Source organism: Hemitrygon akajei, chromosome 22, assembly GCF_048418815.1.
Source record: "Hemitrygon akajei chromosome 22, sHemAka1.3, whole genome shotgun sequence".
Taxonomy (NCBI): domain Eukaryota; kingdom Metazoa; phylum Chordata; class Chondrichthyes; order Myliobatiformes; family Dasyatidae; genus Hemitrygon; species Hemitrygon akajei.
Genome location: NC_133145.1, coordinates 2,305,507 through 2,331,058, shown reverse-complemented (window position 1 = coordinate 2,331,058; position 25,552 = coordinate 2,305,507). Strand labels below are relative to the sequence as shown.

The window sequence follows — 25,552 nt, the reverse complement described above, 5'->3', positions numbered from 1 at the left end:
CTTCCATATTTCTTTTTTTCTCTCCTTGTGGTTCTTTTAGTTGCCTTCTGTTGGTTTTTAAAAGCTTCCCAATCCTGTAACTTTCCATTAAATGTTGCTGTATTTTATGCTCTTTCTTTTGCTTTTATGCTGACTTTATATTCTTGTCACCCTCGGTTGCCTTATCCTCCCTCCAGAATACTTAGTCATCTTTGGGATGTATCTATCCTGCGGCTTCCAAATTATTCGGAAACAATTATCTCTAGTATCATCTCAGGTAGTGTTCCCTCCCAATTAGCCAGCTCTTCTCTCATGCCTTGGTAATTCCTTTTACTCCACAGTAATACTGAGACATCTGACTTTAGCTTCTTCCTCTCAAACTGCAGGATGAATTCTATCATATTATGATTACTGCACTATATATTATGCACTACAAGATCATCTACCTTATTCTGTATACTGTGTGCATTCAAATTAAGTTAGATATGGCCCTTGTGGCTAAAGGGATCAGGGGATATGGAGAGAAAGCAGGTACAGGGTTCTGAGTTGGATGATCAGCCATGATCATACTGAATGGTGGTGCAGGCTCGAAGGGCCAAATGGCCTACTCCTGCACCTATTTTCTATGTTTCTAAATATAACACCTTCATTCCTGTATTCATCACCCTTTTTGATTTTGCCCCCATGTTACCAAAAGCTAAATTCTTATCCATCTGTGAACTTTTGTTCTTTTTATTTATTCTGGATACTTTTGTAACCTCTGCTATATTTTCCTTCCCCTTTACTTTATTCTCACTTTTTTCCAAACTGAACCCCCCCTCCCCCAACTACTGTTTAGTCTAAAGGCACACTTCAACCCATTCCACTGACTGCAATTTTTACAGGCCTTTTGTACAGGTCATACCTTCCCAGAAGGGATCCTAATGGTCCAGAATTCCCTGCACCAATTCCTCAGCTATGTATTTGTATAGCATATCATCCTATTCTTACCTTCACTGGCGTGTGGCACAGCAATCCAGCCAAGTGGACATAAGCTAATTTTGTCTGTCCTGTCAGTTGTGTTCCATCTTTCTAATATCCTTTGTTTTGGGGATGGAATGTCCCTTTGTTTTTGTGGAAAGTGTAGTTTTAAATTTCAGTCATGAAGTCGATATCTAATCCTATGAATCAGCTATCTACAATTCTGATATTACCAGATAGCGATTTCCTATCTTAGGATTTGCCACTATTGAAATAAATGCACCAGGAACACTCTTCTGAACCTCCTGGTCCATAATGAAACCATGACAAACTATATAAAGAAGTGCAAGCAGAAATCTGGCTGAAATTACTTGAATATCAGCAGCTTGATGATCAGCCAGCTGTGCTAAATCTGATGACGCCATTTAATTTTAGGTATGAAATCTTTTTGTTAATATAGCCTGTAAAATTACTTAGCATTGCTATTTTTCAGTAAATGGTGTGGGTATATAAATTTACTCTTTATTGAGTTTTCTGTAACGGAATAGTATTGCCTTGGCCGACTGGGAGTGGGTCAAACTGTGACCCATTCTTGTGAAGACAATACTTAGCCTGGAAGGTATCTGCAGAACTATGGGTATACCACATTTCAAACGAATTGTTAAGTCAAAGTCTTGTCTACCTGACAAGTTAATGTAAATGATTTCGGAGTTCAATCACAAATAGAAGAGTTCCACTTGGAGTCTCAGACAAAATTTATTCTCCAACCAAGCACATATTATCTGGTTAATTGTTGAGATTACTTCTGGGAGTTTGTTGTTTTGGTGGTGTTTAGCATTCTAGGCTCTAGATACTGAGTTTAGCATTTACTATTTGCGTTTCAATCATTTTATTTCCTTTATAACATTGCCTGTTGTTTTGGCTTTTCTCATTGAACTGACATAAGAATTAGAAACAAGTGCATGCTGTTGAGCCTGCTGCACTCTTCAGTAAACATAAAAAATCTACAGCACAATACAGGCCCTTCGACCCACAATTCAGTGCCGAACATGTACTCACTATAGAAGTTACCAAGGGTTACCCATAGCCCTCTATTTTTCTAAGCTCCATTTACCTATCCAAGAGTTTCTTAAAAGATCCTATTGTATTTTCCTCCACCACCATTGCTGGCAGCCCATTCCATGTACTCACCACTCTCTGAGTAAAAAAAAACTTACCCCTGACATTTCTGTACCTACTTCCAAGCACCTTAAAACTGTGCCTTCTCATATTAGCCATTTCAGCCCTGGGAAAAAGCCTCTGACTATCCACATAATCAATGCCTATCATCATCTTATACACCCCTCTCAGGTCACCTCTCATCCCTCGTTGTTCCAAGGAGAAAAGGCCAATAATTGACAAAGGATATGCTGGCAATGGAGGCAGTGCAGAGGAGGTTCACCAGGTTGCTTCCAGAGATGAAGGGGTTAACTCATGAGGAGAGATTGAGTCGCCTGGGACTGTACTCTGGAATTCAGAAGAATGAGAGGGGATCTTATAGAAACATACAAAATTTTGAAAGGGATAGATAAAATAGAAGTAGGAAAGTTGTTTCCAGTGGTAAGTGAGACTAAAACTAGGGGACATTGCCTCAAGATTCAGGGGAAAAGATTTAGGACAGAGATGAGGAGAAACTGTTTTTTCCAGAGAGTGGTGAATCTTTGGAATTCTCTGCCCAGGGAAGCAGTTGAGACTTCTTCACTAAATATATTTAAGATACAGTTGGATAGATTTTTTACATAGTAGGGGAATTGAGGGTTATGGGGAAAAGGTAGGTAGATGGAGCTGAGTTTACGGACAGATCAGCTATGATCTTATTGTATGGGGCAGGCTCGATAGGCCGGATGGCCTACTCCTGCTACTATTTCTTATGTTCTTATATTCTCATAAGACATGTTCCCCAATCTAGGCAAAATCCTTGTAAATCTCCTCTGCACCTTTTCTATAGTTTCCACATCCATCCTGTAGTGAAGTGACCAGAACTGAGCACAATGCTGCAAGTGGGGTCTGACTAGGGTCCTATATAGCTGTAACGTTACCTCTCAGCTCTTGAACTCAATCCCATGGTTGATGAAGGCTAATACAGCGTATGCCTTCTTAGTCACACAGTCAACCTGTGCAGCATCTTTGAGTGTCCTATGGACTTGGACTCCAAGATCCCTCTGATCCTCTACACTACCAAGTGTCTTACCATTAATACTCTATTCTGCCATCATATTTGACCTACCAAAATGAACCACCTCACACTTATCTGGGTTGAATTCCATCTGCCACTTCTCAGGCCAGTTTTGCTTCCTATCAATGACCCGCTGTAACCTGTAACAGCTCTCCACACTACCCAAAACACTCTCAACCTTTGTGTCATCAGCAAATTTACTAACCCATCCCTCCACTTCCTCATCCAGGTCATTTATAAAAATCACAAAGAGAAGGGGTCCCAGAACAGATCCCTGAGGCACACCACTTTTGGGCAAGCCAATTCTAGATCCACACAGCACTGTCCCCTTGGATCCCATGCCTCCTTACTTTCTCAATTAGCCTTGCATGGAGTACCTTATCAAATGCCTTGCTGAAATCCATATCCACTATACCTACTGCTCTACCTTCATCAATGTGTTCAGTCACTTCCTCAAAAAATTCAGTCAGGTTCATAAGGCACGACCTGCCTTTGACAAAGTGATGCTGACTATTCGCAAATCATATTATGCCTCTCCAAATTTCATAAATCCTGCCTCTCAGGATTTTCTCCATCAACTTACCAACCACTGAAGTAAGACTCACTGGTCTATAATTTCCTAGGCTATCTCTACTTCCTTTCTTGTAAAAGGGAACAACATCTGCAACCCTCCAATCCTCGGGAAAAATCATTGCCAGAGGTTCAGCAATCTTCTCCCTCACCTCTCATAGTAGCCTGGGGTATATCTTGTCCGTTCCTGGTGACTTACCCCACTTGATGCTTTCCCAAAGCTCCAGCACATCCTCTTTCTTAATGTTTATATGCTCAAGTTTTCAGTCTGCTGTAAGTCATCCCTACAATCACCAATGTCCTTTTCCAGTGTGAATACTGAAGCAAAGTATTTATTAAGTACCTTTGCTACTTAAGACCATAAGATTTAGGAGCAGAAGTAGGCCATTCGACCCATTGAGCCTACTCTGCCATTCAATCGTGGGCTGTTCCACTTCATCCAGTCATCCTCACTCCCCTGCTTTCAGCCCATACCCTTTGATGCCGTGGCTAATCAAGAACCTATCTACCTCTGCCTTAAATACACTCAGAGACTTGGCCTCCACAGCTGCTCGTGGCAACAGATTCACCACCCTCTGACTAAAGTAATTTCTCCGCATGTCAGTTCTAAAAGAACGTCTTTCAATCCTGAAGTCGTGCCTTCTTGTCCTAGAATTCCCTGCCATGGGAAATAACTTTGCCATGTAATATTAAGAAGTTAGCATCTCATAGGCCACTTGTGACCTTGGCTATTTTTTGTAAGGGTCATAGCAGCTAAGAGCTTGAGAAAAAACTATAGAATCCCAATGCTTTCTCATAAGATAAGCTGAGTGGGTGACATCATCCTTGGTATGTGATCTGCGCTTAACTTTGGTTTTGCTAGAGTAACTTGTATCATTGCTTGATTAATTGCTGTGAGAAACCTATCTTGTCTTGTATTCCTTATGGCACCTGCAAGACAAGCATAAAAAAGAGTGGCTATTTTCAAGGGCAGGAGGCTTTGGATGTGCTTGCCTGTGCTTGTCTGTATCCAGATATAGTAGCAATTAAAACTGTTATACAAACAATTTATGACTGATAAAGTTAACAATACTCATCTGTACAGAAACTAAGGAGGTGAACCCACATGTATCTGTGTACGTGACTGCATTATATAAAAACTGTATTTGCTTCAGGAAGGAGAGACCCTCGAAGCAGCCTCCGAGAGAGTGCTTAAGGAGGGTTTTCTTGAGTAACTTGCTAATAAAGAGCTAAAACTTACTTTCACCGTAGTACGTGGTGTCTTTGCGTCAGGTAGATCGAAAGAAGTTTACAACAGCCGTATCTAATCTGTTCAGGCCTTTTAACATTTGGAATGTTTTTATGAGATCTCCCCTGCCCCCCCATTCTCCTGAACTCCAGGGAATACAGCCCAAGAGCTGCCAGACTTTCCTCATATGGTAACCCTCTCATTCCTGGAATCATTCCCGTGAATCTTCTCTGAACCCTCTCCAATGTCAGCATATCCTTTCTAAAATAAGGAGCCCAAAACTGTACACAATACTCCTAGTGTGGTCTCACTAGTGCCCTATAGAGCCTCAACGTCACATCCCTGCTCTAATCAATGCCAACATTGCGTTCGCCTTCTTCACAACCGACTCAACCTGCAGGTTAACCTTTAGGGTATCTTGCACAAGGACTTGCAAGTCTCTTTGCATCTCTGCATTTTGAATTCTCTCTCCATCTAAATAATAGTCTGCCCATTTATTTCTTCACCCAAGGGCATGACCATACACTTTCAAACATTGTATTTCATTTGCCAGTTCTTTGCCTGTTCCCCTAAACTCTCTGAGTCTCTCTGCAGGCTCTCTGTTTCCTCAACACTACCTGCTCCTCCACCTATCTTTATATCATTGGCAAATTTAGCCACAGATCCATATATACCATAGTTCAAATCATTGACGTACATTGTAAAAAGTAATGGTCCCAACTGTGGAACTCCAGTGGGAACTGGCAGCCAGCCAGAATAGGAACCCTTTATTTCCACTCTCTGTTTTCTGCCGACCAGCCAATGCTCCACCTATGCTAGTAACTTCCCTGTAATTCCATGGGCTCTTATCTTGCTAAGCAGCCTCACGTGTGGCATCTTGTCAAAGGCCTTCTGAAAATCCAAGTACGCCATGTCTACTGCATCTCCTTTGTCTACCCTGCTTGTAACTTGCTCGAAGAATTGCAGTAGGTTTGTCAGGCAGCATCTTCCTTTCAGGAAATCGTGCTGGCTTTGACCTATCTTGTCACGTGCCTCCAGGTATGCCATAATCTCATCCCTACTAATCGATTCCAACAACTTCCCAACCACCGATGTCAGGCTAACAGGTCTATAGTTTCCTTTCTGCCACCTCCCACCCTTCTTAAATAGCGGAGTAACATTTGCAATTTTCCAGTCATCCAGTACAATGCCAGAATCCTTCGATTCTAGAAAGATCATCGTTAACGCCTCCGCAATCTCTCCAGCTACTTCCTTCAGAACCCGAGGGTGCAGGAGATTTATCCAACCTCAGACCGTTAAGCTTCCTGAGCACCTTCTCAGTTGTAATTTTCACTGCAGAAACCTCACTTTCCTGACACTCTTGACATCTTCCACTGTGAAGACTGATGCAAAATGCACATTCAGTTCCTCTGCCATCTCTGCATCTTTCATTACTTCTTCTGGTTTCATACACACTTTTCCATTATCACACTTGATTGGTTCTATTCTCTCACGTCTTATCCTTTTTCTCTTCACATACTTGTAGAATGCCTTGGGGTTTTCCTTAATCCTGCTCGCCAAGGCCTTCTCATGGCCCCTTCTGGTTCTCCTAATTTCATTTTTAAGCTCCTTCCTGCTAGCCTTATAATTTTCTAGATCTGTATCATTACCTAGTTTTTTGAACCATTCATAAGGTTTTCTTCTTGACTAGATTTTGTATACCATGGTTCCTATACCCTATCATCGTTTCCCTGTCTCATTGGAACGTACCAATGCAGAATGTCACGCATCTATCGCCTAAACATTTGCCACATTTCTGCCATACATTTCTCTGAGAACATCTGCTCCCAATTAATGCTTCCAAGTTCCTGCTTGATAGCTTCATATTTCCCTTTATTCCAACTAAATGATTTTCTGACTTGTCTGCTCTTATCCTTCTCCAATACTATGGTAAAGGAGATAGACTTGTGATTACTATCTCCAAAATGCTCTCCCACTGAGAGACCTGACACCTGACCAGGTTCATTTCCTAATACCAGATCAACTACAACCTCTCCTCATATAGGCTTATCTACATACTGTGTCAGGAAACCTTCCTGAACACACCTAACAAACTCCACCCCATCTAAACCCATCTAAAATTGATTGAGATGCCAATCAATATCGGGACAATTAAAATCTCCCATCACAACAACCCTGTTATTATTGCACCGTTCCAGAATCTGTCTCCTTATCTGCTCCTTGATGTCCCTGTTACTGTTAGGTGCTGTATAAAAAACATACAGTAGAGTAAATGACGCCTTCCTGTTTCTAACTTCCACCCACAGAGACTCTGTAGACAATCCCTCCATGACTTACTCTTTTTTTGCACCCATGACTGATTAACAACGCCACACCTTCACCTCTTTTGCCTCCCTCCCTGTCCTTTCTGAAACATCTAAAGCCTGGCACTCTAAGTAACCGTTCCTGCCCCTGAACCATCCACGTCTCTGTAATGGCCACAACATCATAGCTCCAAGTACCGACCCATGCTCTAAGCTCATCCGCTTTGTTCATGATACTCCTTGCATTAAAATAGACATATCTCAAACCATGAGTCTGAGCGCATCCCTTCTCTATCACCTGCCAATTCAATCTCTCACACTGCCTACAAGTTTTCTCTATTTGTGAGCCAACCGCCCCTTCCTCCGTTTCTTCAGTTTGGATCCCACCCCCAGCAATTCTAGTTTAAACTATCCCCAATATCCTTAGCAAACCTAATATCATGGTGATTGCAGCTTTACTTCAGTTCCATTTTCTTGCCCGTACTGCATAATACTAATAGATCACAAATCAAAATCAACTTAATTGTATTCAGTGATTTTGCCACAATAGCTCTCGGGAGTAGAGAGTACAAATATTCACTGACCTCTGAGAGAGAAAAATTTCTCAATATATCCATCTTAAATGCATAATTTTGTTTCCTTGCAATTATTGGATTAAGCAAATCTGTGCTTGACAATGGAGAAGTTGTTTAAAGTTGGCAAGTTCTCAGCTTCTGAGCATCTGCCAATGTACAAGTCTCAAAACATGAATTTATTTAGTGAGCTGCTTGATTCAGTGCAAATTAATTTATTTTGAAATGGCCACCATTTAGATTCTGATATCTGGATTTTATTTTGGTGTCATTTGTGAATTCATTTGTTACAGACAATAATCATTTTTTTCATATGGCCAATGTGTGAACCAAGTAATTTATAACTAACCACATCCGTCTTAATTGTGTTGTTTCCAGTCCAATAAAAAATAGTTCAGCCCTGCTAGAAACATTTACTGAACTTTTAGCTCCCAGCAAAACACCATGGTATCTTTCAGGCACAGCCTCAGAACTCTTACTCTGTTTTAAATTAAATCTTACTAGTGGGTTGAATATTGTGAAGATTTTCTGCTGTTAGAAATAGATTTTCTTCAGATTCACTTATACAGTACTCAATTATCTGTTTAACTACAGGACAGTGCTAAGTTTGTTTTATATGTAATGCAGAGAGACTTCACAGTTTAATTTTTGTACCTCACATCGTTTAGTAGTTTATGCATTTGTATTGTTTTGTGTAGTTGTTTCACTTTCTAACAATGTGTAAAATACTTCTCATAATGAAACCTTAATGAGTTGTTGCTCTTATGAATATCATCTTGAATTGAGGTCTGACATTGTGGACATACTGTATGGAGTGATTAGAATAGTACAATCTTGTACTTTTGGTCTTTTAACCTTGACATTCTTTGTTCCATTTAGAAATACCAAAAGAAGCTCACAAACATTTACTTCCTACAAGTTGTCGGGCTGATCAACACCTCCACCTATTAACCCCCCCCCCCCCCCACACAACCCACCATACTATTTTATCATTTCCTGTCAGTCACCTTATGTATAGATACTTCTGTACCTAGTGTTACTTTATGTGCATGTTATCAATCTATGTGTATACATATTTATATTAATTGTGTTGTTTGTATTTATCATGTTTTTTTAATGCTGTATCGGAATCGGAAAAACAATCACTTTCTTTTCCTTTACACTTGGGTTCTGAAGAATGACAATAAATGATCTTGAATCTTAAAAAAAGGCAAAATGTTTCCATAGCACATCTTCTATGTGAAATATTGTGACCCTTGTCTTCACTGTCAGCAATGTACTTAGTTGGCATATTGTTCCCCTATATTGTGCTCCCTTAAACTGCTAACTACCTCAAACTACCTGCGTCTCAATATCACCAAGACCAAGGAGATGGTGGTGGACTTTAGGAGATCTAGGCCTCATATGGAGCCAGTGATCATTAATGGAGAATGTGTGGAGCAGGTTAAGACCTACAAGTATCTGGGAGTACAGTTAGACGAGAAGCTAGACTGGACTGCCAACACAGATGCCTTGTGCAGGAAGGCACAGAGTCGACTGTACTTCCTTAGAAGGTTGGCGTCATTCAATGTCTGTAGTGAGATGCTGAAGATGTTCTATAGGTCAGTTGTGGAGAGCGCCCTCTTCTTTGTGGTGGCGTGTTGGGGAGGAAGCATTAAGAAGAGGGACGCCTCACGTCTTAATAAGCTGGTAAGGAAGGCGGGCTCTGTCGTGGGCAAAGTACTGGAGAGTTTAACATCGGTAGCTGAGCGAAGGGCGCTGAGTAGGCTACGGTCAATTATGGAAAACTCTGAACATCCTCTACATAGCACCATCCAGAGACAGAGAAGCAGTTTCAGCGACAGGTTACTATCGATGCAATGCTCAGACAGGATGAAGAGGTCAATACTCCCCAATGCCATTAGGCTTTACAATTCAACCGCCAGGACTTAAGAACTTTTTAAAAGCTATTATTAATGCTTTTTGAGATAGTGATTTAGATGCATATCATATTTTTTTACTGAGTTAAGTATTGTATGTAATTAGTTTTGCTACAACAAGTGTATGGGACATTGGAAAAAAGTTGAATTTCCCCATGGGGATGAATAAAATATCTATCTATCTATCTATCTATCTATCTATCTATCTATCTATCTATCATTGATATTCAAGCAGAGATATGGATCCCAAGTCCTCAAACTTCTTGCAGAAAGCTGTTTCCTTGTAGATCAGGCAGGAGTTAATTCCCTTTCTTTCCTTCGTTCTCATTTCACTTTTAAGGCTGAAACCTTGACAGAGAACTTGCTTCTCTGGCTTTGTGATGTCTACGTTTATTTCCTTGAGATAAACTTTCCTGAGGGCTTTGTAACATTTTAACTCACCACCATATCATCTTTGAATGTGAGTGGCCTAGAAGTTGAGGATGTCTTTAGACACCCAAAGATCTGATGATACAATGTCTGGTCTGGCAGAGGAGGTGCATGTGGGTCATTAAATCTGTGGTAGTTAAATCTGCAACGTTGCCTCATTGCAGATGATAGCATTGGTGTGGAGATTTTCAGATCTTTGTATAGTTTCAGTAGTAAAAGGAGAAAATGTGATTTGTGGTCATGAACAAGATTGGCATGTTGCCTCCTTGATCCAGGATCATGGAAGTAGGAGTCAGATCACCCTTTCTGAAACAGCAGTTGTGTTCCATGTCAGCACAAACAACATTAGTAGAAAGTGTGATCAGGTTCTGCAAAGAGGATTTATGGAGTCAGGTAGAAAGTTAGAAAGCAGGACTTCAGGGTTGTAATCTATTACATTAACGACCATGAGATATTGCAGCAGAATTTGCTCTGCCATTCAGTCATGAGTGATTTTCTTTTTATCTCTCAACCTCATTCTCCTACCTTCTCTTTGTAATGTTGAACCCCCCCCTTCCAAACCAATCAAGAGCCTTTGAATCCCTACCTTAAATACACCCAATAACTTGGCCTCTATAGTCCTCCGTGGTGAGAATACCACAGATTTACTACCTTCTTCCTGAAGAAATTCCTCCTCATGTCAGTTCTAAAGGGACATACTTAGTCCTTGCCCTCAGATCCTATACTCTACTTATCCTATACTTACCATGTCTAGTCTATCCAAGCCTTTTGGTATTTGGTAGGTTTCACTGAGATCCCCTTATTTTTCTGAAGTCCAAACAAATATGTGCCCAGAGCCAGCAAAAGCCCCTCATACATTAATCCCTTTAATTCCTGGGATCATTCTTATGAATAGCCTCTCAACTGCCTCCAGAGTTAGCACATAGATCTTTAGATAGAGGGCCCAAAATTGCTCACAATATGCCACATGCGGCCTGATCATCACCTTATAGAACACAGCATTGCATCCTTGCTTTTGTATTCTAGTCCTCTCAATATGAATGTTAACATTGTACTTGCCTTCTTTATCATGAACTCAACCTGCGAGTTAGCTTCCAGGGAATCCTGAATTTGGACTCAAGTCCCTTTGTATCTCTTATTTCTGCATTCTCTCCCTATTTAGAAAATAGTCTACACCTTTATTCCTCCTACCAAAGTGCAAAATCCCATATGCTTTATTTCATCTGCCACTTATTTCAATGGCTCGAAGGTCCAATTTAATGTCAGTGAAATGTATACAATATACATCCTGAAATGCTTTTTCTTTGCAAACATCCACAAAAACAGAGAAGTGCCCCAAAGTGAACAACAGTTAAACATGAGAATCCAAAGTCCCTCCTAGCTTCCCCCTCCCACGCGTAAGCAGTAGCAAGCAATGATCCCCCTCCCCCCAGCAAAAAAAAATGCACTTGCTACCGAGCACAAGCATGAGCTAGGTGATAGCAAAGTCACAGACCTTGCAGTTTCCCCAAAGACCCCAATTAAATCACATTTCATCTGGCATTCAACAAACCACAGATTCTCTCTCTCCGTAATAAGGGAGAGGGAGGTGTCCCCCCATTTTAACAGCTGGTGGTAGACATAACAATAACCCGCTGGTTTATGATGTTAAAAAGTCCACTTTATTGCTTTTTATGAGCTCTGTGCCTGAAGATCGCAAAGATCTTGGGTCTTCGGGCCCATGGTGAAAGGTTTCCTGGCCTCTCCAATGACACACGAGTCTCCTGCTTTGACACCGACCCTTGATCCACCCATCTCGAGAGCCCTGAGATCTTAGGCTTTCGAATTTGAGCCAGGCTCTTAGGCTGAACCCTTAGCATGCTAAACAATGGCCGGTCCTGAAACCCCAAGAACGAGTCGCATTTCCGCAAAGAACCAAAGTCTGCACGTAATTCCAGCTCAGGGTCTTCAAAAGAACCCTAAAAGGGAAAAATAAAGATACTAAAGGTGGAAATAGAGATGTTTCCGAAGATGCAAGCAAAGGAGTCGCCGTTTAGCGCCATCTTAACTCCACCTCCAACTTCCAAGTTGCCCACTCACCTAAGCTGCCCAAGTCCTCTGCAGACCCTTTGCCTCTGAAACAATACTTGTTCCTCCTATTTTTGTATTGTCTGAAAACCTGGCCACAATGTCCTCAGTTGCTTAATCCAAATCATTAATGTATAAAGTGAAAAGTTGCAATCCCAACACAAACCCTAGTGGAACACCACTAGTCACCAGCAGCCATTCTGAAATGGGCCACTTTTTCCTGTCAACTAATGTTTTATCCATGCTAGTACAATGGTTCTTATTTTGTTCAGCACTTTGTCATAAACACGAGATTCTGGAGATACTAGAAATACAGACTAACATGCAGAAAATGCTGAACGAGATGAACAGGTTAGGTGGCGTCTATGGAAAGCAATCAACGGTCACTGTTTTAGACAGAGACCTTTCATCAGGACTGGCTTTCTTAAAGGTAGAAGTGAGCAGTAAGGGAACTATAAGGTTGGTGCCATTGGATGGGAGATACCCAGTGTTGATGAGGTTGGAGATAATGCTGGAGACAATGGGCTGATGGTGCTGAGTGGCACCTTGTGAAAGGCTTTCTGAAAATCCAAATGAATGAAGTCCACTGTTTCTCCCTTATCTAAACTGCTTGTTACCTTCTTAAAGATTTCTAACAGATTTGTCATGCAAGATCTTAATGGAACTGTGCTGACTTCTTATTGTTTATTATACATGACCAATTTCTCTGAAATCTCAACCTTAATAATTGACTCTTAAATCTTGCCATCCACTGAAGTCAGGCTGATTGGCCCATTGGACACGTTAGTGTATAGAAGTAGGAAGATAGCAAATGAATATATAGAGTTATAGAGTCACACTGCAAGGAAACATACCATTCTGTCCATCTGGTCCATGTTATCCAAGGTTCCCATTAATGAAAAAGGTCCCAACCTGATCAACCCCTCTCAATAATTGAGTTTGTTGGGTCCTACAATATCCTTATAAATCACGTGCATACTTTCCAGCTTAATGGCATCTTTCTTATAACAGGTTGGCTAAAACCAAACACAATATTCCAAATGCAGCTTCATCAGCTATGTTGTATAACTACAGCATAACATCTCGACTTCTGTAATCAATGCCCTGACTGATGAAGGCCATTGTGCTAAAAGCCATCTTCACTAATCTGTTTGTGATGCCACTGAATGAACCAACCAGTTACCCTCCACCACACCACCCTCCTCTGTCTGGCAGAACTAGTCCTCACCCTCAACAAATTGGCTCCTCTCACTTCCTCCAGACTCGTGGCACAGCTTGCATGGGCCCTAGCTATGCCTGCCTGTTTGTTGCTATGTAGAACAGTCCATATTCCAAACCTTCCCCAATAATGTTCCCCAACTCTTCCTCTGCTACATTGACTACTACATTAGTGCTGCTTCATTCATGCGTGCATGCTGAGCTCATCAGTTTCATGAACTTTGCCATAAACCCTTCCACCCTGCCCTTAAATTCACTTGGTCCATTTCTGACATTTCCCTCCCCTTTCTCAATCTCTCTGTCTCCATCTCTGGAGACAAACTGTTGACTGACATCTTCTATCTGCCCTGTCTGTTATAAAAATGCTATTTCCTTTTTTTCAGTTCCTTCATCTCCTTATCTGTTCCCAGGGTGCAGCTTTCCTTTCTGGGCATCATAGATGTCGTCCTTCTTCAAAGAATGGAGTTTCCCTTCCTCCACCATTGATGTTGCCCTCACTCTTATCTCTTCCATTTCTCAAACGTTTGCACTCACCCCATCTTCCCACTGCCTTAACAGTGATAGAGTTCCTCTTGTCCTTACCTACTATTTCATGAGGCTCCACATCCAACACATCATCCTCTGCAACTTACGCCATCTCCAAAAGGATCCTACCACCAAATATATCTTTATCTGCCCCCCCCCCCACCCCACCCCTGGCTTTCAGCAGGAATTGCTCCCTCCGTGATTCCCTTGTCCATTTGCCTCTCCCCATTACTCTCACAAATTTTCCTCCTGGCACTTATCCCTGCAAGCAACACCTGTCCATTCACCTCCTCCCTTACCTCCATTCAGGGTGCCAAACAGTCCTTCCAGATTAGGCAATGCTTCACCAGTGAATCTGTTGGGATTGTATATTGTATCTGGTGCATCGGATGTAGTTTCCTGTACATTGGTGAGACCCACTGTAAATTGGGGGACCATTTTGTCAAGCTTCTCTGCTCCATCTGCCAAAAGCAGAATTTTGTTGTGTACAACCATTTTAATTAATATCTTCATTCCCGTTCTAATATGTTGGTTGAGAGCCTCCTCTTTTGCCATGATGAAGCCACTCTCAGGGTAGAGGAGCGACACCTCATATTTTGTCTAGGTAGCCTCCAATCTGATGGCTTGAACTTTGATTTCTCCTTCTGGTAGTTTTTTTCCTCCCCTCCTGCCTCTTCTATTCCCTTCTCTGGCCTCTTACCTCTTCTCACCTGCATATCACCACCCTCTAGTGCCCCTCCTTCTTTCCTTTAGCCCATGGTCCACTTTTCACCTAGCTGGTCCTCCTTCTCCCTCTCCCACCTTTTTATTCGGGTAGTTTCTCCTTTCCCTCCCAGTCCTGAAGAAGTGTCTCAAAGAAAGGCCCAAAATATTAACTGTTTATTCATTTCCCTAGACGCTGCCTGACCTACTGAGTACCTCCAGCATTTTGTGCGTGTTGCTCTGGATTTCTAGCATCTGCAGAATCTCTTGTGTTTACAATACTCTTCTAGATGTAGTCTCGCCAACATCTTGTGCAGTGGTAATATGATGACTCAACTTTTACTCAGTGCCGTGCTTGATGAAGGCAAATGCACCAAATACTGCCTTCATCACCTTGTCTACCTGTTACTACTTTCAGGGAATTCTGTATTTGCACCTCACTCTTCAGGGCCCTATCATCTTGTTCAAGTCAATATTGTATCTCTTCATGGCTTCTTTATATGCTTCAGCAGAGCTTGCATTCCTATCATTCCCAATGATTTTGCATCATATGCTGTACTCAGTCTCGTTATTATTGATATAGATTCTAGAAGTAGTTCAATCACTGAGAGTTTGCAGGCGTTAATCTATAGTGTGCCAATCCAAAAATGACTTGTTTATTCCTACTATTTTCCCACTTTGTCATTCACTGTTTTATCCAGTTTATTAAACCCCATGAGTTCTTGTATCCATTGTAACAATCCAGTACATTTCAGATGTTACTTATCTCTCATTTTGCTGGTTCTCTTCTGTTCAAATGCTTGTCCTTTGCTGGAGCATGACAGTTCAAATCCAAATACTGCAAGACAAGTGTAATCCAAGACTGTGATGTATGAGGTCAACCTCAACTCTTCCTCTTTAAATAGTTGTTATTTTCTAAACCATGAAAATTAGGCAAAACTGTGCAAGAATGCAGGAAAATTAATAAACACAAGACTGTCTGCAGATGCTGGAAATCCAAAGTAAAGCACACAAAATGCTGGAAGAGCTGAGCAGGTCAGGCAACATTTATGGAAATGAATAGATAGTCGACGTTTTGGGCTTCAGGGCTGAGAAGGAAGGGGGTAGATGCCAGAATAAAGAAGGTGGGGAGAAGGGAGCAAGGCTTGCTGGAAGGTGATAGCTGAAGCCAGGTGGGTGGGAAAGATCAAAAGCTGGAGAGGAATGAATCTGATGGAAGAAGAGAGTGAACCGTAGGAAAAAAGGGAAGAAGGAGGAAATGATGGGCAGGTGAGAAGAGATAAAATGCAGTTTGGGGAATAGAGGAAGTAGGGGAGGAAGGAAATTTGTTTAAGAAACATAGAAACATAGAAAACCTACAGCACAATATAGGCCCTTTAGCCCACAATGCTGTGCCGAATCTGTACTTACATCAGAAATTACCCAGGGTTACTCATAGCCCTCTATTTTTCTAAGCTCCATGTACCTATCCAGGAGTCTCTTAAAAGATCCCATCATATCAGTCCACCACCGTTGCTGGCAGCTTCCATTCCACAGTGGTGACTGATGCAAAGTACTCATTTCGTTCATCTGTCATCTCCTTGTTCCTCATTATTATTTCTCCGGCCTCATTTTCTAGTGGTCCTATGTCCACTCTCATCTCTCTTTTATTTTTTTACATATTTGAAAAAGGTTTTACTATCCACTTTTATATTGTCTGCCAGCTTGCTTTCATATTTCATCTTTTCCCTCCTAATTATTATTTTAGTTGCTCTCTGTACGTTTTTAAAATTTTCCCAATCCTCTGTCTTCCTGCTAATTTTTGCTTTGTTGTATGCCCTCTCTTTTGCTTTTACATTAGCTTTGACTTCCCTTGTCAGCCATGGTTGTACTATTTTGCCATTTGAGTATTTCTTTGTTTTTGGAAAATACATCGATCCTGTACATTTCTCATTTTTCCATTGCTGCTCTGCTGTCATCTCTGTCAGCATCTCCTTACAATTTACTTTGGCCAACTCCTCTCTCGTACTGCTGAAATTTCCTTTACTCCACTGAAATACTTTTACATCTGACTTTACTTTTTCTGATCAAGTTTCAAGTTGAACTCAATCATATTGTGATTACTGCCTTTAAAGTTTCCTTTACTTTTAAGTCTCCTGTACATTACATAACACCCAATCCAGTTTAGTAGATCACCTGGTTGGCTGTACGACAAGCTGCTCTAACAAGCCATCTTGTAAGCAGTCAACAAATTCACTGTCTTGAGATACATTACCAACCTGTTTTTCTCCATGTACCTGCATAAAATCTCCCATGACTATCATAACTTTGCTCTTTTGACACACGTTTTCTATTACCTGTTGTAATCTGTGGCCCACATCCCAGCTACTCTTTGGAGGCCTGTATATAGCTGCCATCAAGTTCCTTTTACCCTTGCAGTTTCTTAACTCAATCCACAAGGATTCAACGTCTTCCATTTCTATGTCAGATCTTTCTAATGATTTGATAGATAGATAGATAGATACTTTATTCATCCCCATGGGGAAATTCAACTTTTTTTTCCAATGTCCCATACACTTGTTGTAGCAAAACTAATTACATACAATACTTAACTCAGTAAAAAAAATATGATATGCATCTAAATCACTATCTCAAAAAGCATTAATAATAGCTTTTAAAAAGTTCTTAAGTCCTGGCGGTTGAATTGTAAAGCCTAATGGCATTGGGGAGTATTGACCTCTTCATCCTGTCTGAGGAGCATTGCATCGATAGTAACCTGTCGCTGAAACTGCTTCTCTGTCTCTGGATGGTGCTATGTAGAGGATGTTCAGAGTTATCCATAATTGACCGTAGCCTACTCAGCGCCCTTCGCTCAGCTACCGATGTTAAACTCTCCAGTACTTTGCCCACGACAGAGCCCGCCTTCCTTACCAGCTTATTAAGACGTGAGGCGTCCCTCTTCTTAATGCTTCCTCCCCAACACGCCACCACAAAGAAGAGGGTGCTCTCCACAACTGACCTATAGAACATCTTCAGCATCTCACTACAGACATTGAATGACGCCAACCTTCTTAGGAAGTACAGTCGACTCTGTGCCTTCCTGCACAAGGCATCTTTACTAATGACACATGCCATTCTTTACTAGCAGAGCCACACCACTCCCTCTGCCTACCTTCCTATCCCTCCGAGACATTGTGTAACCTTGGGTTTTCAGCTCCCAACTACAGCCATCCTTTAGCCACAATTCATTGATGGCCACATCATCATACCCAACAATCTATAAAAGTGCAACAAGATCATCCCCCTTGTTTCTTATACTCCGTGCACTGAGATCTAACAATTTAAGTACTATATTTGGTACCCTTTTTGATTCTGCATCCCTGATGCACTGATACTCAACCTGCTGGCTGCAATTTTGCCCTATCATTTGCCTGCCCTTCCTGACAGTCTGACTGCACGCTATATTTGTTCTTTTTTAACCATCTGTCCTATTCTGAGTCTTTTCGCTCTGGTTCCTACCCCCATGCCAAATTAGTTTAAACTCTAACAAACCTGCCCGTGAGAATGTTGGTCCTCCTTGGGTTCAAGTGCAACCCGTCCCTTTTGTACAGGTCATACTTACCCCAGAAGAGATCCCAATGATTCAAAAATCTGAAGCCCTGCCCCTTGCAAGAGCTTCGCAGCCACGCATTAATCTGCCAAATCATCGTGTTTTTACCGTCACCGGCGTGTGGCACAGGTAGCAATTCAGAAATGACTAACTTTGAGGTCTTTCTTGCCTAGGTCTCTAAATTCTCTTTTCAGGACCTCTTCCTATGTCATTACTACCAGTATGTACCAAGCTATCTGGCTGCTCCCCCTTCCCCTCCAAACTGCAGAAGAACTGCTCTTTTTAACAATAATGTGATAATTTTATGTAGATGGAGGTTTTACAACATGCTATTTTATTTTTATGTTGAGTCATTTGTGAAGGGAGAAATTTCTTAAATGGTTCTTTGAAAGTACAAAAGTCATTCTGAATTCCATTGTAGAGTCAAAAAACTTGGTGAAAATAGAATTATGTGTGGAAGTTCTAAACTTCTTACAAGGTTTCTAACTTGTGTGTTGCTGTTTATTGTCCACAGACAGGGAGAGAGAAGAAGACCAAACTACCAGACGGCATTGAGGTGGACAGTTCTGACAGCCGACACCTGGGGCCCAAACGGCAGAATGCTGGGAGATTGGTCGTGGAACATCTAAGCAGCACTGCCAGTGTACTGAGGGCTAGTTTATTGAGGCGGAAGCCTGTAGTGCGATACAGAATTGGTCCAAGAATTCACTTCCGCAACCCTATTCAAAGTAATCTCTCCAGCAGCAGAAACATCAGTGAGGTGAAAGGGGACGCAAAGAACAGTGATACTGGCAGTGTAGGAGGGGCACCTCAGCCTACCAGCAATGACTTCACACCTAATTGTGACATAATAGGAAAAGATGCCTTGTCTGCATTGGCCAGGGCGAGCACTCAGTTGTGTCAGCAAGAGATTGCCAATGTGGTCTGTTTACACCAGGCTGAGAAACTGATGCCACGGTCTGTACCTCGCTTCTGTCATCTCTCAGGTACAGTGTAGTAGTGATGTTCAACTCCTTTATAAACAAAGTGTTATCTGTTTATTGCAAGATTTTTTTCGTACAAATGATTTTAGTATTTAGAGCTGACTTTTTAGAATCCAGAGCGTCCAAAGCATGGTTCAAATCCTAAGTGCTGAAATGAAAAACAGAATAATAGCAAGATGTAAATTTGAAATGAAAACAAATTTGCTGGAAATACCCAGCAGCACAGGCAGTGTCTACAAAGAGGGGAACAATTAACATTTCAACCTGAAATGCAAATTATTTTTTACACTTCAGAGATATTGTTTTGTTTTTTATAATCTTTACTAAAAGCATAGAACAGCTGAAGAACATTCTCAAGAAGAATTGGGAGTAACCAGAAGTCATCATGCACGTTGGCACAAATGACATAAGTACATTGGGATGAGGTCCAGCAGAGTAAATAAGGGAAGTGAGGGAAGAAGTTAAGAAGCAGGGCATCAAGACTAATAATCTTTAGATTATTTCCAGTACCATCTGCCAGTGAGGGTCAGAATAGGAGCATATGGCAAATTATGCATGACTGAAAAATTGATACAGAGTGTAGGGAATTAGATTTTTGGACCATTGGGATCTCTTTTGAGGTAGAAGTGACCTGAATTGGAGAAGAACCAATATCCTCCTGGGAAGATTGTCAGGGGTGTGTATCCCTAAGCAATAGTGATATAAATGAAAGGCTGGAAAGTGATGCAGAAGTCATTGACAGCAGGTTGAATAGTCAAGACAGGCAGGAGCTCAGCAAGGAATGAAGAGAGTCTATGGGATTAAATTGTCTTGGCTGTTAAGGCAGATGAACTCAGGGCATGGATAGCTAGGTGAGACTTGGATATTATAGCCATTTCAAAAACGTGGCTAAGGGAGGGAAAGGGTTGGCAGTTCAATGTTCCGAGGTACAGGTACTTCAGGTGGGAAAGAGAGGAGAGGGCTTTACATTTTTTGATTAAAGGAAAAATCACTGCATTAGTTCACAGTAGATTTTATTATCACAGTGCATATGTGTCACCATATACACCTTGAGATTCATTTTCTTGTGGGCATACTCAATGAATCTGTAGAATAGTAACTAGAACAGGATTAGTGAAAGACTTCCCAACTAGAGCATTCAACCAGAGTACGGTAGACACCAACTGTGCAAATTTAAAATATAAATAAATAGCAATAACTAATGAGAACATGAAATGAAGAGTCCTTGAAAGTGAGTACATTGGTTATGGGAACATTTCTATGAAGGGGTAAGTGAAGATGTTCTCTTTTGTTCAAGAACCTAATGGTTGAGGGGTAGTAACTGTTCTTGCATGATCATCCTATGATACTTTATGGATAGATTTGAAAATAACCGGATGATCACCTTGTTGGGGTTGTACTAAGATCCCTAAACTGTCAGTGGAAATTAGAAGAACAAGTGAGCGGGAAGATTAAGAAGAGTTGGAAGAATAATAGTATGGTATGGTAACGTAGCAGTTAAGAACTTTGATGGAGTGTTTAGAAAAGTTTCCTTGGGCAACCTACAGAGGGCCCTGATTGGACCAGAGGAAAGCTTAACTTATTCTTGGGAAATAAGTTGGGAAAAATGACTGAGGAGACAGTGGAAAAGCACTTTGGAACCAGTGACAATAGTTGTAGCAGGCTATAAATGCTTACTGGAAAGGGATAAGAACTAGTTCAAAAGTTCAAGTTCTAAATTGGGTTAAGGTGAATTTTGATGATGTTGAATAGGAACTTGCAAGGATTGATTGGAGTAGGTTGTTTTGGGCAAAGGGACCTCTGGCAGTTGTGAAGTTTTAAAAATTGAGATAGTGAAAGATCAATGTCTGCATATTCCTTTGAAAGGCAAGCCTGCAGGAGTGAAGAACCCTGGATGACAATAAATATTGAGGCCCTGCCCAGGGAAATGGATCCATGGATCAGATACAGGCAGTTGGGACCGTGAATTCCTGGAAGAGCATAGGAGATGTAAGTGTATATGAGAAGGAAACCAGGAGGGTGAAAAAAGAGGCATGAGATTACTTTTGGCAGTGAGGATTTAGAAGAATCCAGAGGGATATTATAAGGCAGCTGGAAAGTGGACTGAAAAAATGAGATAGAATTTAATGCAGACAAGTATGAAATGTTGCACATTTGGGAGGACAAACCAAGGCAGGACTTAGTAGAGCAATGAGGAGTGCAGTAGATTAGGGTGATTACGATGACATGGTAGCCTAGTGGTTAACACAATGCTTTACAGTACAGGTGACCCAGGTTCAATTCCTGCCACTGCCTCTAGGGAGCTTGTATGTTCCACCCATGACTGTCTGGATTTCCTCCGAGTGCTCCAGTTTCCTCCCACAGTCCAAAGATGTACCGGTTGGTCATTGTAAGTTGTCCCATGATCAGGCTGGGATTAAATCCGGGGCTTGCTGGGCGGTTTTGGCTCGAAGGGCCGGAAGGGCCTATTCCAAGCTTAATAATACAATCAATAAATAAATAAATAAATCTGTGAATACTGATTCCTAATTCCTTGGAAGTGGCATTTCGGGTAAATTGGATTATAAAGAAAATTTTTGGCCTTCATATATCAAAGTATCGAGTACGGAGTTGATGTTACATTGTTGTTTAAGTGGTATAGGTGTAATTTGGAATATTATGTGCATTTCTAGTCATCTATCTACATCATAGGCATCAATAAGATTGAAAGAATACAGAGAAAATTTACAAGGGTGTTACTGGGACTTGAGGACCTGAATTATAAGGAAAGGTTGACTAGGTTCCTGAGAGTGTAGGAGAATGAGGGGAGATTTGATAGAGGTTTACAAAATTATAGTTAAGGTTTAAAAGCAAGCAGGTTTTTTTCCACTGAGGTTGGGTGAAACTAGACTTAAAGGTCATGGGTTAAGGATGAAAGATGATATGTTTAAGAGGAATATGAGAGGGAGCTTCTTCACTGAAAGGATGGAGAGAGCATGGAGCAAGCTCCCAGCAGCAGTGGTGCATGCAGGTTCGATTTCAACATCTTAGAGAGGTTTGGCTAGGTACACGGATGAGAGGGGTTGGAGGGTTGTGGTCCAGGTCCAAGGCCTGTTACATGTTGTAGCTGTATAACTCCAAATATGTAATGAAAGTAGATGTCTCATAGGCCTGACCTGGTATACCTATGAACATAGTGTGAGGCTACAGAAGAAGTTGTGGGAGCTGAGATATTCGCTCTCCTCTAGACTTCTGGCATCTCACCTGTCGTTGTTAGCGAAGTCTGGAGGAGAGTGAATGTTCTGCCTTTATTCAAGAAGGACTACAAAAACTAAAACCTGGAAACTGTAGGTCAGTAAGCTTAATGTCTGTGGTAGGTAGTTATTGGGAGGATTCTTAAGGATAAGATAAACATGCAGCTGCAAAATTTGGGTTTATTAAGGATAGACAGTCTTCTGTGTTAGAGCGTAGGATAGTAAACATGATGTATTTGGATTTCAGTAAGGCCTCTATTACATGTGTTCCACACCCTCACCACTCTCTGTGAAGAAGTTTCCCTTCACGTTCCCCTTAAATGTAGGGTGGCACAGTATCCTAATAGTTAGCACAGTGTTTTACAGCAGAGGAGACCCAGGTTCATTTCCTGCTGCTGTCAGTATGGAATTTGTAAGTTCTCCCCGTGACCACGTGGGTTTCCTCTGGGTGCTCTGGTTTCCTCCCACAGTCCAAAGATGCACCGGTTAGAAGATTAATTGGTCATTGTAAAATTGTCCTGTGAGTAGGCTCAGATTAAATTGGGGGTTTGCTGGGCGACGTGGCTCGATAAATAGATAAGTAGAGGGCCCTATTAAGAAAAGGGTAAAGTTTGACATACCCTTAGATAATGGGACAGGGCAGGTGTCTGAGGTGATAGTGGGGGAGCACTTTGCAACCAGTGACCATAGTTTTATTAGTTTTAAAATAGTTCATGGAAAGGGACAGAAGTGGCCTACAGGTTCAACTTCTAAATTGGGGTAAGGCAAATTTTGACAATATGAGTCAAGCTTGCAAAATTTGATTGGAGTAGGTTTTTTTCAGGCAAAGGGATGTCTGGAAAGGGGGGAAGCTTTTAAAAGTGAGATGGCCGAGGAGATGGTGGAAGGTTGTTGTGCAGATAGGAAGCTCGTAACTAGCGGTGTGTCTTGCCTTGGTGCTGGACCCATAATAATAAGTAAGAATGTATTAGGCACGATTAGTAAATATGTAGATGATGCTAAAATAGGTAGTATAGTGGACAGTGAAGTGAATTACCAAAAATTACAGGGGGACCTTGATCGGCTGAATAAGTGGGCTGAGGAATGGCATATGGTGTTTAATTTGGATAAGTGTGAAGTGTTGCATTTTGGAAAATCAAATCAAGGGTAACACTTTCACAATAAACAGTTGAGACATGGGCAGTGTCTTAGAACAGAGGGACCTGGACTGTAAGTGCATGGTCTCTGAAAATTGAGTCACAGATACACTGTGGTGCAGAAGGTTTTTTAGCATGTTGACCTTCATCAGTCAGGGCACTGAGTATAAAAGCTGGGTGGTCATAGTGCATTTGTACAAGATGCTGGTGAGGCTACACTTAGAGGATTGTGTTCAATTTTGGTTATCCTGTTATAGGAAAGATATTATTAAACAGGAAGTAATACAGAGGAAATAGTAAAATTAAGGATCTCAGAGCTTGGGTGCTGAATCAGAGGGACATTAGGACCACGCGTGTCCTTTGTTTCATGGAATCCTGATTAACCCCTTCCGTACCAGATGCAGCGATTCTGCTCGATGGGTTTCCTATACACCATCAGGATAGATCAATAGAGGTCTCTCAAAAGCAGTGGCGGAGTATGCCTCATGATCAACTCTTCTTGGGTCACAAATATATAAGTACTGTCTCAATTCTGCTCACCAGTTAAGTGCCGTCCTTTTTACATACCGTGGGAGATTTTTGGGATCATTTTGATAGCGGTATACATTCCACCTCAGGCCAGTATCATCAGGCTTCAGATGATCTGAGCTATGGGATCAACATGCACTAAACAACGCACCCTAACACCTTCACTATCGATTTTGGGGATTTTAACCAGGCCAGTCTGAAAAAATCACTAAGCAATTACCATCAACAGATCACTTGCTAGAGGATACTAGAGGAAACAACACACTGGGCTATTGGTACATCACCATCAAGAATGCCTACCATACTATTCCACGCCCTCACTTAAGGAAGTCTGATCACCTGGCTGTACTTCTACTCCCTGAGTATAGGCAGAGACTGAAGACAGCAGCACCAGTAGTGAGGACCAAGAAGGTATGGACAAGGGACGCACAGGAGCACCTACAGAACTGCCTTGAATCAGTGGACTGGATGGTATTCAGGGATTCATCTTCAAATCTAGGTAAGTATGCTGCAGTTGTTACCAAAATCATTTGGACATGTGTGGATGAGCGTGTGCCTACAAAGACTAACTGTACATTCCCAAACTAAAAGCCGTGGATGAACCAGGTGGTGCGTTGTCTCTGAAGGTATGATTTGCTGAGGGCTATTTCAAGGGCAAAGAGGCAATTTCGAATGAGGTTGGAGATGACATCGGATGTACAACAACTCTAGCAGGGTTTCCAAGACATTACTTCTTACAAAGTGAAACACAATAGCATGAATGGCAACTATGCTTCACTACCAGATGAACTCAATGCCTTCTATGCCTGCTTTGAAAGGGAGAACATAACCACAGCTGTGAAGATCCCTGCTGCACCTGTCTCAGAGGCTGATGTTAAGCTGTCTTTAAAGAGAGTGAATCCTCAGAAGGCAGAAGGTCTCGATGGAGTACCTGGTAAGGCTCTGAAAATCTGTGCCAACCAACTAGCGGGAGTATTCAAGGACATTTTCAACCTCTCACTGCTACTGGTGGAAGTTCCCACTTGCTACATAAAGGCAACAGTTATACCAGTGCCTAAGAAAAATAATGTGAGCTGCCTTAATGACTATTGCCCGGTAGCATTCACATCAACAGGATGAAGTGCTTTGAGAGGTTGGTCATGACCAGACTGAACTCCTGCCTCAGCAAGGTGCTGGACCCCATTTCAATTTGCTGATAGCCACAATAGGTTAACAGCAGACACAATCTCAATGGCTCTCTACACGGCTTTAGACCATCTGAACAACACAAACACCTATGTCAGGACTATAACTCAGCATTCAATACCATCATTCCCACAATCATGATTGAGAAGTTACAGAACCTGGGCTACTGCATTTCTCTCTGTAATTGGATCCTCAACTTCCTAACCAGAAG

At 41.6% G+C, this 25,552-nt stretch overlaps 1 protein-coding gene across 1 annotated transcript in view; it reads left to right on the top strand.

Moving 5' to 3' along the window:
• xylt2 (xylosyltransferase II) overlaps positions 1-25,552 on the top strand; it is a 328,263-nt gene that overhangs the window by 44,747 nt on the left and 257,964 nt on the right. Inside the window, exon 2 of the mRNA XM_073026605.1 lies at positions 18,791-19,262. Within this exon, the coding sequence (XP_072882706.1) occupies positions 18,791-19,262 (472 nt within the window). The remainder of the gene's footprint in view (positions 1-18,790; positions 19,263-25,552) is intronic.